The sequence below is a fragment of the Candidozyma duobushaemuli genome (genome assembly GCF_002926085.2).
Source record: "Candidozyma duobushaemuli strain B09383 chromosome Unknown B_B09383, whole genome shotgun sequence".
In the NCBI taxonomy this organism is placed as follows: Eukaryota; Fungi; Ascomycota; class Pichiomycetes; order Serinales; family Metschnikowiaceae; genus Candidozyma; species Candidozyma duobushaemuli.
Genome location: NW_020289895.1, coordinates 2,569,830 through 2,587,189, shown reverse-complemented (window position 1 = coordinate 2,587,189; position 17,360 = coordinate 2,569,830). Strand labels below are relative to the sequence as shown.

The following is a 17,360-nucleotide window of genomic DNA, read 5'->3' as shown; positions in this document are numbered from 1 at the left end:
CCACCATGATCAGAACAATGTATGTGCCCACATCAGCCTAATTTTCAATCTATACTAACCTCAGAAAACCCAAGAACGCTAGGTCCAAGAGGGCTTTGGCTCAGAAGGAGGCCAAGCTCGTGGAGAACACGAAGACAGCTCTTTTTGTGCAAGGATCCACCGGTAACAAGTTTTTGCACGATGCCATGGTGGACTTGATGGCTTTGAAGAAGCCAGACGCCAAGATCTTTTCTAAGAAAAACGAGGTTAGACCTTTTGAGGACGCTTCCACGCTAGAGTTCTTCTCTGAGAAGAACGACACCTCCTTGATGGTCTTCTCCTCTTCCAACAAGAAGAGACCAAACACGCTTATTTTCACCCGTTTCTACAACCACGCCGTCTACGATATGATTGAACTCTCCATCCAAAAGAACCACAAGTTCATCACCGAGTTCAAGAAGCTCACTTTCAACATTGGTCTCAAGCCCATGTTCACATTCAACGGTCCAGCTTTCGACTCCCACCCAGTGTACCAGCAGGTGAAGTCCCTCTTTTTGGACTTCTACCGTGGCGATGACACCGACCTTCAGGATGTCGCTGGTTTGCAGTACATCATTTCCCTTTCCGTTGCTGAAATCGAGGACCCCAACTCCCTGGAGCTTCCTCTTGTGCATTTCCGTGTTTACAAGCTCAAGTCCTACAGAAGTGGACAGAAGTTGCCACGTGTCGAGGTCGACGAGATTGGCCCCCGTTTCGACTTCAAGATTGGCCGTAGAGTCACTCCAGCTCCTGAGGTCGAGAAGGATGCTCTCACCAAACCTAAGCAGCTCCAGGCCAAGTTCAAGAAGAACGTTGAGACCGATTCTATGGGTGACAAGGTGGCCAAGATCCACGTTGGTAACCAGGACTTGAGCAAGTTGCAGACGAGAAAGATGAAGGGTCTTAAGCTGAGGTACGACCAGGTTGACGAGGCCGAGTTTGACGAGGAGGACTACATTGAGGAGCCACCTGAGAAGAAGCAGAAGGTTGCTGAGTAAAGGAAGAGCATGAAGCCGTATAGAGGCTTTGGCTATCAGTGATGGCATGCCTGGCTTACCATAGGGTGCATATGTACATTAATTAAAAAATCATTGACACTTGGATGTGTAGGTTGCTATGAGGATTAGAGAGGCTTTTTTAAAGAGTGCTAGCTGGAGGTATTGTAGAGAACTGTAAAAATCATGTTTGAGATCGAGGGAGTCACTTGGTGACTATTCCATGAGGATGTAATCAGCGAATTTAAAGCCGAGGCCATTGAGAAGTATTTGTAAACTGTCTTCAAACAAACAAAATAAGAAGACAATGCTCGATAATTGTGAGAGAATAGTCATTCACTGTGATATTTACCAAAAGATTTCTATTAAGACAGTGGAAATTCAGCCAGGAGTGTGGTCTGGGGTTGGCTGATCTGGTATGTGTACCCAAAAAACGTCACAAGCAGGTTAATACGAATAATTCAAAAGGAAAAGAATAGGAAATAAAGTGTTTTCTCAACGTGTTTCAATAGCGGCACATTCAATCGACCTAAAGTCTTCACTACAAAATACAAGGCTGTTTTTCGCAGCCATTATGATGCCACTGTCTAGTGAACACAGAGTAGACAACCCAACTAATGTGCACCAAGATGACCCATCATTGATCAGTAATATACGTATATGGATTACTTCCACTGCGATACCGAATTCTTCTTTGTGGTACCCATCAACTGTGAACACCATTTTTCACATATCCACAACCCACAGCCCATAAACACAACCAACAAATTCTTAAACCAATTGTGATAACATTTAGGTAAGAATCCAATTCCTTGACCCTAAAATAACACCCCCTCCACACCCTATTCTCTTTTTTTCTCCCACCCTCCATTCCTTCCAACATACTCCAGTACTGCCCACAGTGCGACTTCTCATCACCACCATCAACAACACCTCTTGAGCATGTTCAAACCTAGAAAGTTCGCCACGGAGCCGACGTCCGTCCGGCACCTGTTTGCGGACATATCGGGCGATTTGCTGCTGACGTCGTTGGCCAATGCCACGGCGTACTCTGGATGGGAGCTCACAAAGAACGACAAGTACTGTGTTTCTCGTCTTCCAGCTTTGCCTGCTCTTTTGGAAAATGGAGAGGACGACGAGGTTTTGCTCAACGGATACACGGACAATGCCACCAAATTTGCTCTTGTGGTTGGTCCGCAGACAATCAACGCCTGGCCTTACAGATCTACGGATGCTACACCTATAACGTTTGAGTTTCCTATAAACAGCGACGCCTTGACGCTAGGATTGCTCACGAGACCACTGGGCGCACTGAGTTTGGATCCTGGACTTGTTGTCATTGAAACTATCGCCGGAACCGTCCGTTTTTATGAATCTGTTCAGCATGCACCAGCTTTGGGAATCATCAACAGCGATCGGATCGAGACCAAGGTCGACTTGAACAACGGTGAGATTATCACGCTTGCTGAGAACATCGAACCAGCTGGTATAGTCGTGGCTACAAACTGGAAAAGGGTCGTTTTGATCACTCTCAGAGACCTCCATGGAAGACCCTCCTTGTCCTCGCTTGAGCTCATAGGCCCACTGAAAGCGTCCAGATTATTCTCTTTCTTTGGCTCTCGCTCTGTGGAGCCCGGTGACGAGGTTGTTAGCATCAAACTGGGTGGTTTCGATGGCCTGGAGCAGGAAATCATTGTTCAGGACGCCAAGGGCTCCTTCAAAAAGTTCGTTTTCAGACACTCGTCCAACGGCCAGCAGTACATTGACCATAGACGTACGCTCCATTACAACTTGGCTCCGTACCTTGAAAACAGCATCGACGGTGTTATTCCCGGTGCTCTCATCAATACGAGGTTCTTGGGCCTTTCTAAGTTGAACGTGGCTGACGCCGACAACTTGTACACGGCGTTAGTGGGCGTTGAGAACTCCGTCAACGGCTACGCCGAAAAGAATTACCTTTTGGTCACGTTGAAAATTGATCAGAGCGGTGTGCTTTTGTATGGCTCTCACCAGTTGCCTCAGGTACCACCTACAGACTCCAAACCAAGACTTTTCATTCCAAACCCATGCTCCACCGCTTTTGTCTCTGTGGGTAACTCCATCATAATGACAGACATGAACACGTCGTTCCTTCAGCAGAACAAGTCAGCGAACCCAACATTCTCATACTACAGACCACAATGGGAGGACGTTGTTAAGCTTAAGGCTGGTGTCGAGGTTATTGGCCTCGGATACGAGAACAAAGAAGAAAAGTCTGCTAACCCCGCCGTCATCGTCATGACCAACAACTTTGGACTTTTGAGAGTCGAAAGATTCCCCGAGGATCAGCAATCCAAAGAGTACATCGAGGATCCAACTGACCCGGTATACTTGCTCAAATCCCACATGCAACAAGCAATCTTCTACCATCAGTCTGAGGCCATGGACTTTGATGTCGATCCTATTTATCTGTTAGACACTGTGAAAGAAGCCACCACTTCCATTGTGAACGAGGTATTGAACTCGCTGAGCTCTTCCCTTCCTCCATTCTTTTCATCCACCAGGGATTCGCTTTTGGCGCGAGCCAATGCCTTGAGAGAACTTGTGAGTTTTGTCCAGAATAATTTCGAAGACTTCTGGTTTGTGGTGGTTCCAGACATTGTTCAGGCTTTAGAGAAACTAGATGCTGCACAACACTTGTGGAGTCTTATGGACGCTGGGACTGCAGAATCTGCCCTCTTGAGAGACAAATCGATCTCCATTATTCAGGATAAGCAATACGTGACGGACTCCACCGATATTGCACGGGCATTCTTCGCCTACGAGGCCGAAAAGGTCGACTATCTTGTGGCCGAGCTTCTCAAGTCTCTTCAAGGCTCCAACCATTCCGATCGTTTGGCTGTTAAAATTCTTGTGGGCGTGCTCTACGAGGGTGTGTTGAAAAATGAGGCGAGATACGTTTCTGATGTACCCGAGATCAATCCTTTCAAGCTTTGGATCTTGAGATCGGAGTTGATGGAAGCTGCTGCTTCCTCTTTTGAAAAAGCATTCGGCCCCTACAATAAAGCTTTCGAGTCATTCAATACTCAAGATAGATTAGACTTGGTCAGCATCACCGAATCATTCTACTACATCACTACCAGGGCCATTCAAAGCATGCAAGACTCGGATGATCCAGAACTAGAATCGTACGTTAAGTGGTTCCGTACGAACAGAAAGAAGTGGGTCTCAGCATTGTTGAAACATAGTCTTACGGAGGAAGCCCTGGCAATTGCAGAGAAATTTCATGACTTCTCGTCATTGGCTTACATTTTGGAGAGTGAACGGGATAGCACCTCAAGTGAGATCGTTGACTACAAGCTTCGTCAATACATTGATGCCCACGGGTATGAATTCGCTTCTAAGCTATTTGAGCACTACATCAAAACAAATCAAATTCAGCGTCTTCTTCTAAATTTCAAAGATGCTGATGAATATCTTGATCAATTTTTGAGATCGAACTCAAAAAGGTTTGCACAAGTCGCCTGGATTCACAGCTTGCAGAGACAAGAGTTCGGCGACGCATCAAAGATTCTCAACTCACTCGCAGCAAGGGACGAGACTGATAATCAAGAGAACAGAGAATTGAGTCTTTCTCTCGCGAAGCTCACGGCAATCACCGCTAAACTCCAACTGCCTGCTTCTCCGGATGCAATGGACCTTGATGAATCCATCATCGAGGCGGAAAACAATCTTGTGGCCGTGAGAATCCAAAACCATCTCCATGAGACAATTTCCCTGTTCGTGCAAAACAAAAAAGAGTTGATAACACTTGACTATTTCGCACAAAACTTTGCCAATCCCAAGCTCCGGGACAACGTGCTTCCAAAATTAGAGCCTTATTTCCAAAGATTTGCTGATCTGAAGGTTCTCACCAAGGCTCAGCTCATAGCGTTACTTATCGGAGTGAACCCCACTGGGCAATTGAAACGTGTATTTGTCGATGCATTCAAAGTCGCTTCATCCATAGGAAACGATGCTGAGTTCCGTGAACAGGTCGCTAAAATTTGGTTGACCCTTTTGACGCTGACCGATGACTGGGCCAAAATAACATCCACTAGTGAAAATACTGATGAGGTCAACAAAGCACGCGTTCACGAGCTGGTCTTGTTCTATACTTTATCAAACTTGGACGACAAGACCGAGTTATACAGCATCCTCGACAACCTTCTTCGGGACAACCATCCAACAGAGAAGCCTTTACAAGCTGAACTTGTCAGGCTCGTCAATGAATTGTCCCTTAATCTTTGGGTTGACAGCATCAAAGCAGAAGTGACGCGCTAATTTTCGGTTTCTTCAGAGTCTTTGTCGAGCTTGATTCTCACCAATGTTTCAGGCAAGGGTTGTGTCTCCTTATAATCTTTTGAAGAGTACTTCATGACTCCCATGGACGCTAGACTGATGGAATTTATTACGTTCTGCCAGTTTGACAAAATGAGAGCGACGCTCTCCACACCATCGCCCATCGTCAGAAGTTTCTCCTGTATTTCTTCTAGCTGCAAGACAAGATCATATGTGTACTTATTGAGCACTTTAAGTTGCAGGAGCTCTTCCCTCTTCTCCTCAATGGCTGCTTGAACGGAGCTTTTCATCACGAAGGAGGTGGTTTTAAGAGTGTTGTGATAAAACTGCATGAAATGCGCAAGCAGGGAATCATCCGAATGTAACATGCAGTGCGAGTGTTTACACTTCCGAGATCTGGCGAGTGTCACGAAAAAGTATATACCACAAACTATATATAATGGCTAGGGTGTCCGTAAGCAACGAATTTTTTCGACAAAAAGAGAGGCGGCAGCTGATGCACGAAGATAGCGGCGATCCAAACCAGCAAGAATTGGAGGCACTTAGAGCGAAAGTTGAGCAAATGGAAGCCACAATTCGGCAGTCAGAACAGCGGAATGAGTTGCTAGTCCAGGAAATGGATGCTTTGCGTGAGGAGTTTACAGCCAGACCCGATCAAGCATCCATCTTGAACAGACTAAACGACTTTGAAGAAGCGTTCCTTAAGAAATGCGAGGAGACAGCATCAGCAATCAAACAACTCCGGAAGGAGGCAAATCTCCCTGAGAAAGAAAAGCTGTCAACCATTCCGTCGCGACCACAAGCATCTGTCCAATCACAATCTTTGGGCATTCCCTGGGGCGCCCCCAATACCAGGCCATGGAGCTCAGAGCTGGAATCTACTGCTCTTTCGATCAAGGAAAGCCTGCTACGGAAACGCCTTGCACCGGAATTGGGAACGAAAATCACCATTTATGACGACCAAAAAGAAAAGGCCACCAAGGACGCAGACTACCTGTTCGAATTGTTGGACGACAACTTGACTTCGCCACTTGCGAAGAACAGCTCTCTCGTCAAACAAAGCTCACCAGATCGCCAGAACATTGAGAATGTTCCAGACTTGGGAGCTCCTCATTCCCGAACCAGAAGCAAGTCGCCATCGAAGGAACCCAAAGAAGTTAAGAAGGAGCCTGTTAGAAGGACCAGACGCCGCAGACGTGCTCCATTGTCCAACATTACCAGCAAGGGTAACATGGAATCCGACGATGATGATGCTGTTTTTGACTTTGTCGAGCAGGACGACCTCTTAGCGCAGACCAATAGGCGGTCAAAGCGCAGGAGGGTGGTTAGCTAAGTGAAATATTATACACTCATCTTCATCTTGATGGAGGCGTGAGGCTCGTAGCCCACAATCTCAAAATCTTCAAACTTGAAATGATCAATCTCGGTGATTTCTGCCTTGCGGGACTCTTTGATGTGCAACTTGGGGAATTGTTTTGGCTCGCGCTCAAACTGGGTTTGCAAGGCTTCGACGTGATCCAAGTACACATGAGCGTCACCCAAGGTGTGAATGAATTCTCCGCAATCCATGTCGACAACATGGGCGATCATTTTGGTCAACAAAGCGTACGAGGCGATGTTGAAGGGCACACCAAGACCCATGTCGCAGGATCTTTGGTAGAGGAGACAAGAGAGCTTGGGTCTGGCGGTCTTTGCCAGTTTTGAGGAATTGGCCTCGGGTTCACTGCTGGGGAAATTGACGTAAAACTGGCAGAAGACATGGCATGGAGGCAAGGCCATCTTTGCAAAGTCAGGTGGGTTCCAGGCGGACATGATGATTCTTCTGTCGTATGGATTCGTTCTTAACTTATGAATAACGTCTTGAAGCTGATCAAAGCCTTGTCCTGAGTAATCATCGTCACATGTCTTGTACTCAGCACCAAAATGACGCCACTGGAAGCCGTACACGGGGCCTAGGTCACCTTCACGACGATCAGTAAGACCCAACTTATCCAAGAATTCTCTTGATCCATTTCCCTCCCAGATCTTGACGCCTTTATCGGAAAGAACCTTGGCATCAGTGCAACCGGCTACAAACCAGAGTAACTCATGGATGATACCTTTGGAGAAGACTCTTTTGGTGGTCAAAAGTGGGAAAGTGTCGTCTGAAAGATCGAATCTTAACTGAGGTGGGGCAAAGAGTGATTTTGTTCCGGTACCGGTTCTGTCTGGTCTTTTCTCACCTTCATCAATAATACGCTTGCATAAATCGAGATAGGCTTGTTCTGCCGGATTGGTAGAAGTAGTCATGGTGGATAGGTTTGGATGAATATTGAGATCCAGACGCGTATGGTGTTGATGTTTGTATATATGCAGGACGCCGAACTGTGAGTCCAGTTTTACTGAGTTATCTGATGAAGCTGTATGTAAAGTTCACTAGCAAAGCAGGTACTTCATGCAATTGACTACTCTTGAATGCCTCGAGCTTTGATATGATCGGCATCTCCTAATTTCCTAACGTCTTTGTATACAGGAATGGCTGCAAAATACTAAGTTATGCTTGATCTCTCAAGCCACTTCTCTATGATACATAATACGATATAATCATTAGGCGAGCAGTCGTACCGCCATGCATGCATATGGTCTTTGCAATTCGAAAATTACTGGTTCCTACAGTTTCAAATTTATAGAAGTATTGTATTGCTAAAAAGCTGGATCTGAGTCAATCAGAACTTACTCCTTCTTCTCGCCGAAGACAGCGTCAGAGGCCTGCTGAATGAAGGACTTGTCGCCGGATCTAGAGTTATCGCCAACAGTGTTGTCAACAGTGTCGGTGACCTTGTCCTTGGCCAACTCAGTGGTGGACTTCTGGGAGTCAGGCTTCACAGCGGAGGAAATTTTGTCGGAGATATCTTTGCGGCCAGTGTCAGACATGATTAATTGATTGAGTTGGATGAGGAAAAAGAATCGACGAAACCACGGCCTTATTTATATTCCCTGGAAGGACCTTGCGATTTTTACTTTAGCAACCATTTAGCCCACTGTGCTTGTGCAGGGTGCTCTATTGAACATGATGAGTGACTTCCACGCACTTAGCAAGCAATAGCGGACCGCTTGCTAGGTCATTTTTTGCGTCACCAGGGCGCTGCTGGACCAATTGAATTACCCCTTTGCAGTTGTGGGAACCTTTGGTTCAATTGACCTGGTGAAGTTCGAATCCCTCAATTGTCGTGTTGGTAGCAAGAGCAGCAACATCATTTGAAAACAACCAAGCAACAATTTTCCGGCTAAGGCCCTGCACGCATCTATAGAGTCCTTTCGTAAACAATACGTGTCAGCAATCGGCCCTGGCCCGTGCCTAATTTGGAACATGTGAATCGCAAATGCCTTGTTTGGGAACCATTTCAGGAACCCCAATTGTGGCAAATGCACCTCTCGAGGCACATGTTTTTTCAAAACTCTTGCTACCGCCTCAAATTTGTAGCCACCTAAAGTACTTGAACCATCGAGGCTCTACTAAAACACATTTTGCCGAGGCTATCTCCATCGGCCTTTCCCCAATCTTGGTTGGGAACACCAGAAGGTGGCCTTTAATCACAACCTTCCTGCCTTTAGCCTCCTCGACGCGTGCCCGCAACACCACAGTGCTCTGTGGCTGCGCTTGATTCTTGAAGTCTATGGAGAGATTAGCCGTGACGCCTTTCTTCGACGGAAGCTTCGAGAATCCACAGGCACAGAGCCCCTCGTCTAAAATGGTAGACGTGATGCCATTGTGGAGCATGCCGTCCCCACTTACGAGTTCTTTACCCAAATGGTAGAACGCTGTGAGTTCACCTGATGACTCGTTCAAGAAGACGACTGGGTCAACCTCGAAAAGGTCAGGTCCGAAAAGCATACCCCTGCTGACAAAGTTCTTGTGATGCTGCTGAGGAAAGCTTTCACTGCTGTAGTACATTTTGTAGTTTGGATCGTTTTTTAGCTGTTGGAAGAGGTCTGATTTGGAGATCTTGTCCAAGGCATCCTTATTGAAATGGGTTAACTTGGCGGGCTGGAATTTGGATTTTCGCCATTCCGCAGGAAACAATGCAAGCCCGGCACCGAAGGCAAGCACGGGAGCAGTGAGTCTGGTGAATCTTCTAAGTATGGACATAATGGTGGGGTAGTATGAATGAGTGGAATTGAGTACCAGGCGAGGTCACGTGGTAGGATTTGAAACTGCCACGATTTTGGGTCGCCAAGGCCATTGATTGGATAATTCGAGTGTTGGACTGATTATGACGAGGTATAGGAGTATTGTGATGAAGTTCGATTCATGGTGGCGTTTTGTGGGTGTCACAATTGCTTAACCAGTCACTGGCAAGGTGGTGAGCATACAGTAGGAGCATGTATCGAAGGAGACAAAAACGGGAAAAGGACCTTCTTTTTTAATTTAAAACTCAAATCGCTGTGGCTAGCTATTGGCATACAAATGTGATATAATCTCGCTCTTGGTGCCCCATGTACTTAGTTCTATTGTTGGCCAATGATTCTACAACATTTCGCAGCCAAAGACAATAGACAATGGCTTTGACAGATCTGGACTGATTTTTCTAGACTTGATTTCGGGTAATTTAGTAGATGCTGGACTCCCTCATTGAATTGAAGCGAAGAATGACTTTCACTTAAATATACTGGTTTGTTCGTAGTTCGTTGATCATTCATTGTGAGATTGATTTACTAGTCACATCGAGATAGAGGCACGGAGTAGCAATTGGAAGCTCAATCCAATTCTTATTTAGCTTCACAAAACTGAAAATTTTGAACTTTGCTCACTCATCCAACAGATTCTTCACTCCACCTTTCACAGTCTCTCTACGCACATGAGGACCTAAGAGTGGAGGATGTTACCCCCACAATCCAACCGACCAATTCTCCTACTTTGATAAACAAATTATTAAATAATACGGTCTGTAAAAACTCCAAAAAGTAACCACCCACTATTCCCAATCAAGAGATCAATAACATGCGAAGCATATAGGCAAAGCTTATCTCCTTTCGCAGCCACCATCTCCACATCTGTATCCCCAAATGGGCCACACACACAACAAAACTACCTTTTCAGTTTTTCATACTGATCCCTCGAATCTCATTATATATGTTCAATATTAGTCTCCCCTTGATCCCCACCTTGCATGAAACCACACATTGACTGACCCGCACCCATGCTTCCAGAAACACAAACCACAAACCTCCCCAAACATCGAAACACACAAAATTCCGTCAACGTATATCTAATTCAGACTTCCCAAGAATCGCCCCCAAAAACCCCTGCCTCCTTATCCACCTCCACCGTTTTCTGCTTGGTGATGTTGCCTGGTCCTGCAGGGCCTCCCACTACTGCTTATTTTCCCTGGATCACATCTGCTTTCTTCAAAAACCTCCTCCATACCACGCCGCAGCACCCACAATGCTGCTACGGAAGGAGTTCTCGCTGTTGCGAAAACGTGTTCTGCTGGGCGTGCAGCCGAAAAACCTACTTCTGCCGAAGGTGAAGAAAATAGGCATTCCAGACGAAACAACCATTAACAGAGGCACGATATGTGTGGTCAGCCCGAATTCCTTGGACACCAAGCAGCGCCTGAATGAAATGAAAAGCTGTTTCTTCTTGCCCCTTTCCATTGTTGAGAACGGACTCAACGACAAGCCTTTGCATACCTGGAACATCAAGTCTGTTCAGTACAACGACACCAGCATTAAGAGCTCGACCCGGGCGCTTGAGTTCCGGATTTCTCGAAACAAAGATCATTTGTTCTTCTGCTACGACAACGCATTCGTGGACAAGATGGCCGTTCCGAGGAACACCATCGACAAGATCTTGTTCAGCCCTCTGATGGACTGCTTCTTGATCATTTTGCACAAACGCTTTGGCCAGATCATGGTCAGGTACGAGCCACGGGACGACGAACATCTTCTACGATTCTTCCACCAGAACGAGGCCCGCTGGGGTCCCGATTGTGTTGTCTCCAGAGTAGACAACATTGACCATATTTATTCCAAGATCTTAAAGCTGAGAGAGCTGCTCAACAAAGACCCACAGACGCTCGTTCGTGTGGAGTCTGACCATAATGAAAGTTCCGAAAGCGAAACGCAACCTCCCACTGGTAGGTCATCTCCAGACCTGGTACTTAAAAGCGGCCTACCGAGCCTACCGGCCCCTAGTAAGAGACTCGACGGCAGGGCCACTCGGTCAGCAACGCGATCTGCGCTGCAAGATTCAGAGTTTAAGGCCGTCTCTATGGGTGACAACGGAGAATTGCTAATAGAAGGAGAGGATGATGAGCCCAAGGAGCAAGAGGTACCAGCTCCGTTCGACCCACCTCTCAAGCATGCTTTAGCAAATGGAAAGAAGTTTGCCATCGCCTACAACGACTTCAAAACGCTATACAATAATGACTGGATTAACGACACACTTATAGACTTTTTCATCGCCTACGAGATAGACAAGGCTGTCTCCGAGCTCAAGCTGGTCAGAGAAGATGAGGTTTACGCGTTCAACTCCTTCTTCTTCACCAAGCTCATGTCCAAACCTGAGGACCTGGAGGGACCTCCAGACTACTACGCCAATATCCAGCGTTGGCTAAGCAAGGTTGACCTCATGTCATACCAGTCCGTGATCATCCCCATAAACGAGCATTTGCATTGGTACTGTTGCATAATCAAGGATCTCCCTAAGCTTTTACGAGCTGCAAAGCGTCGCCAAATAGCAGAGAAGAAGGAGCAGGAAGAAGACAGATCAAATAGAGGACCATCTGCAGACGAGTCTCCTAAGAAGCCCGACCCTGTGTCAGAGGTTTTTGTCTTTGACTCCCTCCGCCATCGCCATCCTAATATCGAGGAACCTCTCAGGAAAATCATCGACCAATACGCCCAAGACACCTACGGCGTTCCCATCCCTGCTGACATGATCAAATTCACAAACGCTAGAGTACCTCAACAGCGCAACTTTAATGACTGCGGTATCCATGTCATTTGCAACGTCGGTAAGTGGCTCAGTGAGCCTGTGGTATGCGAAAAAATGTGGAGGAAGATGCCAAAGAACTCAAGAGGATACTTCAACATCGGTGAACGGTTGTTGATGCGCAAGAAGCTTATCGATTTACTCTTGGAGCTTCATCTGAAACAACCGCCTGATGAGAGCAATAGTGGATCATGCAAGGAGGAGGATGAGTCGGACGATGAAATCGAGCTCATCTCTTACTTCTCTTCGAAGCCAGATACCGCACCTGAACCTGCTCCAGAACCCGCTGAATCTACAGCAGACCCATCACTGGAATCTATCTCCGATGCGCAAAAGCAAGAACCACCGAAGTTAGTAAGTTGTGACAAGGTCGAAAAGAAGAAGGAAAAAGAGCCAGAGAAAGGCCAAACGAGCATTTTTGACACCCTTCTCACATCATCCAAGAAGCAGGCCTCTGAGAATAAGGAAAAGACAAAAGAGACTGCACCAGTCACCATCAACAGAGCAAGTTTTGGCAGAAGGGACCTGGACGATGCTGCTCCTAAAAAGCAAAGGTCTCCTCCAGTACGGACACTTGATCCCAGAGCCAACCAAAATCTGGTCTTCACATCCAAGAAAGAGCCTACTTCTGGCCTGTTTTTGCAAATCGAGCATCCTCAAATCAGACGGCTTTTGCTCCGCCTCAAGGTCAAATCTCACACAGTGGACTTTTTGAACCTGTTCTTCCGTGACCACAATCGTCAGTACGGTCCAGAGAAGCAGCTCGCGATCCAAGAGTTCGTGAACAAGTTCAACTTTTTTGACCCAAGCACAGAATACATGCAATCGGAGCTTCTTATTAGTGGATTGAAAGAGACTTTCAAAGAGCCGGCGGCTCCAATGGAGGAGCCTTTCGTTATCCAAGATGCTGATGACAGTAACGGAGAGCTCAATCGCAGTGTGGGAGATCTACGCATCAACAGTGATAACCCTCCTATTCTGACCCTGAACTTGAAGACATCAAGCAAAAGCTGCTGAGAAGCGATGGGAGTGATCTTGAAATTCTCGACGACAAATGGAGAATTGTATCCAACCCAGAGTCGTCCTACAAGAGTAGCTCCCCGAAAAGCTCGCCTGCATCTAGGAAGGCATTGAACTCCCGAAACGAGTTGAATGGGCAGGCCAATAGTGGTAAAGGAAAACTGGGCGAGGATTTTTTACTGTTTTTCTCGTCTAGAAAGGCCCTTGGACCAAAACGCAGACGTTTGGATGCAAGATCCGATTCCAGCCGTCGTGCAGACAAGAGCGTCTAGAGTTAAATGGGGTGGTTTTCCTGTACATACTGTACCGTGAAGTAACCTACTCACCGTTACCAGGATCTATATACTTTCTTCTGTGACTTCAATGGCAGACAACGCAGCGGAATCCACGGACGTGAAGAACGCTCCAGCCCAATTGAACTCTCTGGAAGAGCTCAATGAAGTGCCTCCTGCTCCCGCCAGTCCACCGCCTCCTCCAGGCCCTGAGGACAAGCCGGTAATGAATCCTATCTACAATGCCACCTCTCCAACTGCTACTATTCTTTTCATCAGACAGACTGAGCTTTTAGGGTCACCCGGCATGAATATGCACACTGATGTATTTTCCAGTGTGTCTGTACTGCTCAAGTCCAGAGTGGACACCTCAGATCCTTCTATCTGGCCCGGAATAACGGAAGATACGAACAACGACTACATCAGAAGCGGAAAAGTGAAGACTGTGGAGAGTGCAATCTTGGATGGTATTCCCAAGCAGCTTCGTGGTGTTGTGTACTTGAAGACGGCGCAGGTCAAAACTCACATTGATAAAACAAGCTACACGAGTCTTGCCAAGCGGGCTAAGCTGTCGCTTCTGAATGAGGATCAAGCTTTGTTGGACAGCGAGAATGTAAGCGAAGACTTGAAGGAGCTTTTGCTGGTCTTCACCTTCTGTGCTAGAGAAGTGCTGTCTGACGCGTCCAACGAGCTGGTTCCCACCAACTTCATCCTCAGAATCGCCCCCGTGGTGGCTGCTATTCCAGGTTTGAGCAAGCAGGAGATCTTGGCACTTTTGTTCAAGTTCAACTCTTTAAACAGCCGTCTTCACAGAGATGAATTCTACTATAAGTTGAGCCGTACCTTGGAGGAATTGGTTCCTGAGTGTTTCAAGCACATCTCACATCAAGGCATTGACTTGACTGAGGTCTATAAAAGTCTTCTCCACAACATCTTTGATGTTTTACAGGACCAAGAACTTCTCGCCAAGATCTTCGACTTCTGGTTATTCGAGGGTTATGATTTCTACCACCGTTTGATCGGCGCCCTTTTCCAAGAACAGGAGGCCACTATACAGAAACTCTCAGGCGACGAGCTAAGCGACTTCTTTTTCGAGGATCTCGTCAAGGGACTAAGCGAAGAGACTGTCGCACATGCGTTACAGGTGGAACCACTGTTGATCAAGTTCGAGAATGAGTTCCATTTAATGAGCGCCAATGCCATGAGCGGCAACTACAACGAGCTCTCGAATCTTAAAGAGGCAAATGACGATCTCAAATTCAAGATCAAGGAAATGAGATCCAAGATCGACAGCCTCAAGAAGACCCAGGACGAGATCTCTGGTCAAGAGACCGACTACACGTCTCAGCTTCGTGAGGCCAAGCACAGACGCGAAGAGCTACAACATAGGACGAGAGAGTTGCAAGAGAAGTATGCTCACTTGACAATGACAGAAAATCTTCATAACACAATCAAGGCCAACGAGGACATCTCTCGCCAGAATCATGAGTTGGTGGAGCAGATTGCTACTCTTGAGAGACAGTTAGCCGCCAAGAGGATCAAGCTTGGCAATGCTGTTGGTCCGTTGGAGAAGCAAGAGGAGAAGGTGATCGAGGAGGCGAGTAAGAAGACGTCGGTGGAGAAGGAGCACAAAGTGGCTGAAGCAGCTGAGGCAGCTGCCATTGCGGCAGAACCCACCCCACCTGAACCGGCCAAGCAGGCAAACTAATAGGGATCAAGAGATAAACGGGACTTCCGAAGTCAAAAAAATCAGATAATCGGCATGTACTTTGCCTCAGTAGAATTGTCACTAGCAATGCATGCTCATACTGTAATCAGTCTCACCTGAGACACCAAAAAGAGGTGCACCACATTGTTAGGTGACCCCTTGAAAAATCCCAAAAGATCGTATCAATTAATCCATATACAACGACCATTCCAATTCATAAAAGAAGATGAAAACCACGATCAAATCACCACTTTTCCAAAAGTGTCACCTCCTCTGATCTGTGACGACCGGCACAGAAGACATCAGCACTTTCTGCTTCTTTAAAGCAACTACTCAATATACACCCACATGCCTTCTGTCGGAATCGTTGGTGCTGGCTTGGTGGGCTGTCTTGCAGGATTGGCTCTCAATGCCAAAGGCTTTGATGTTACAATCTTTGAATTAAGACCAGATCCTAGAAAGGAGGACTCCAGGACCTCTTTGAGATCTATCAACTTAGCCGTGAGCGATAGAGGTATCAGGGCTATGCGTTATGTGGACAAGGAGATTGCCGACAGAGTGCTTAAACATGTGATTCCCATGAAGGGCCGTATGATCCATGATATTTCCGGAAAGAAGCAAGAGAGCCAGGTATACGGTCTCTTTGGGGAGAGCATCAACTCGATCGACCGACTTTTCTTGAACAAGGTGCTTTTGCAGGAGCTCAACAAGGTCCGTGTTAAGGTGTTCTTTGAACATAAGCTTATGGCGTTGGTCAATGGCGAACAGCCTGAATTGCAATTGGCTGCGAAAGACGGCTTTGATAAGAAGGTCAAGTTTGACTATGTGATTGGCGCTGACGGAGCCCATTCCCAGTTTCGTTACCAGATGCAAAAGGGCATGAGAATGGATATCTCCCAGCAGTACATCGACATGCAATACTTGGAACTCTCCATTCCTAAGGTGGCTGGTGCAGCTTCAAACCACCCATCTCGTTTTGCCATTGACCCTAATCATCTTCATATCTGGCCCAGGAAGGACTTCATGTTGATTGCCTTGCCCAACGAGGACGGGCTGTTTACACTGACATTCTTCAGTCCTTGGTCGGTCATGGAGCTGTTTAAGCACAATGCGGACCTGTTTTTGGCTTTCTTCAAGAAACAGTTTCCCGATGCTTTTAAGCTCATAGGTGCCGAAAGACTCAGCTACGCCTTTCTCCACCAACCACGGTGTCTGTTAATGCAGGTGTCTGTGAATCCTTACAGCAGTCCCAACCATAGAACCCTTGTTATTGGCGATGCTGCACACTCGATGGTGCCTTTCTACGGCCAGGGCATGAACTGTGGATTTGAGGACGTCCATGTTTTGATGAAGCTTTTGGATAAGAACCAGAAGAACCTCTCCAAGAGTATCTCCCAGTACACAGCAGCCCGTAAGGAGGATTTAGATGCTATCTGCAAATTGGCGCTCGACAACTACTACGAGATGTCCACCAAGGTCGTGGATCCGCTCTACCTCTTGCGGAAGAAGATCGACTACGTTTTGGGAAAGCTAGGCCTGGGCTGGCTCTTCACATGGATCCCCATGTACACGATGATCTCGTTCAGAGGCGATATTCGCTACTCGGACGCTGTAAGGAGAGAAAAGCTGCAAGCCAAGATCTTGCGTTGGCTTCAAAACGGCACCGTTGCTGTATCGGCGCTTGTGGTGGCCTACTATGTTCGCAAGCTCAAGAAGCGGAACGTCGGCCTGTTCCAGCTCTAGGTGTGACCCAAATCCAAATTGGGGCTTGATCAAGAGCAATTTCTATTTGTTACTCTGATTTCCCAGTCGGTCATCTGCCGTTGTCTAGACACTGCATTCTTCACTTCTCACTCTGGCACCCTGGTTCCCCCAGCCCAGAGATCATACACCACAATCTGTAAAACACTCATAGAAAACAATAAACGCCCACGGTGGCAAAATCAAGGCAAGAAAAAAACCTGATCCATACCCCGGGGCTCCCTCTACTATCGCCACTTGTGTGCCCGACACAAAAGCCCATACTGAAAAATTTATCCACCAGACAGGAC

General features: G+C 46.9%; 7 protein-coding genes across 7 annotated transcripts; 5 read left to right on the top strand and 2 right to left on the bottom strand. All coding sequences in view use genetic code 12, as the record gives it.

Moving 5' to 3' along the window:
- Positions 1 to 5: 5 nt before the first annotated feature.
- On the top strand, positions 6 to 1,016 carry RPF2 (rRNA-binding ribosome biosynthesis protein; the record flags this gene model as incomplete). Its single annotated transcript, XM_025481075.1, has 2 exons — positions 6 to 19; positions 65 to 1,016. 2 exons carry the CDS (start codon positions 6 to 8, stop codon positions 1,014 to 1,016), a joined length of 966 nt encoding a protein of 321 aa, XP_025335375.1.
- Positions 1,017 to 1,955: 939 nt separating this feature from the next.
- CXQ87_002568 (uncharacterized protein) lies at positions 1,956 to 6,635 on the top strand (the record flags this gene model as incomplete). The annotated part of the gene is made up of 3 exons (XM_025481074.1): positions 1,956 to 5,303; positions 5,827 to 6,559; positions 6,628 to 6,635. The coding sequence occupies 3 exons, from the start codon at positions 1,956 to 1,958 to the stop codon at positions 6,633 to 6,635; spliced, it is 4,089 nt and encodes a 1,362-aa protein (XP_025335374.1).
- Positions 6,636 to 6,674: 39 nt separating this feature from the next.
- On the bottom strand, positions 6,675 to 7,622 carry CDC21 (thymidylate synthase; the record flags this gene model as incomplete). Its single annotated transcript, XM_025481073.1, has 1 exon — positions 6,675 to 7,622. The coding sequence occupies one exon, from the start codon at positions 7,620 to 7,622 to the stop codon at positions 6,675 to 6,677; it is 948 nt and encodes a 315-aa protein (XP_025335373.1).
- Positions 7,623 to 8,045: 423 nt separating this feature from the next.
- Positions 8,046 to 9,462, bottom strand: CXQ87_002566 (uncharacterized protein; the record flags this gene model as incomplete). The annotated part of the gene is made up of 2 exons (XM_025481072.1): positions 8,046 to 8,224; positions 8,838 to 9,462. 2 exons carry the CDS (start codon positions 9,460 to 9,462, stop codon positions 8,046 to 8,048), a joined length of 804 nt encoding a protein of 267 aa, XP_025335372.1.
- Positions 9,463 to 10,758: 1,296 nt separating this feature from the next.
- ULP3 (SUMO protease) lies at positions 10,759 to 13,601 on the top strand (the record flags this gene model as incomplete). The annotated part of the gene is made up of 2 exons (XM_025481071.1): positions 10,759 to 13,270; positions 13,306 to 13,601. The coding sequence occupies 2 exons, from the start codon at positions 10,759 to 10,761 to the stop codon at positions 13,599 to 13,601; spliced, it is 2,808 nt and encodes a 935-aa protein (XP_025335371.1).
- Positions 13,602 to 13,692: 91 nt separating this feature from the next.
- On the top strand, positions 13,693 to 15,309 carry CXQ87_002564 (uncharacterized protein; the record flags this gene model as incomplete). The annotated part of the gene is made up of 1 exon (XM_025481070.1): positions 13,693 to 15,309. The coding sequence occupies one exon, from the start codon at positions 13,693 to 13,695 to the stop codon at positions 15,307 to 15,309; it is 1,617 nt and encodes a 538-aa protein (XP_025335370.1).
- Positions 15,310 to 15,657: 348 nt separating this feature from the next.
- Positions 15,658 to 17,052, top strand: BNA4 (kynurenine 3-monooxygenase; the record flags this gene model as incomplete). The annotated part of the gene is made up of 1 exon (XM_025481069.1): positions 15,658 to 17,052. The coding sequence occupies one exon, from the start codon at positions 15,658 to 15,660 to the stop codon at positions 17,050 to 17,052; it is 1,395 nt and encodes a 464-aa protein (XP_025335369.1).
- Between the last annotated feature and the right edge of the window lie 308 nt (positions 17,053 to 17,360).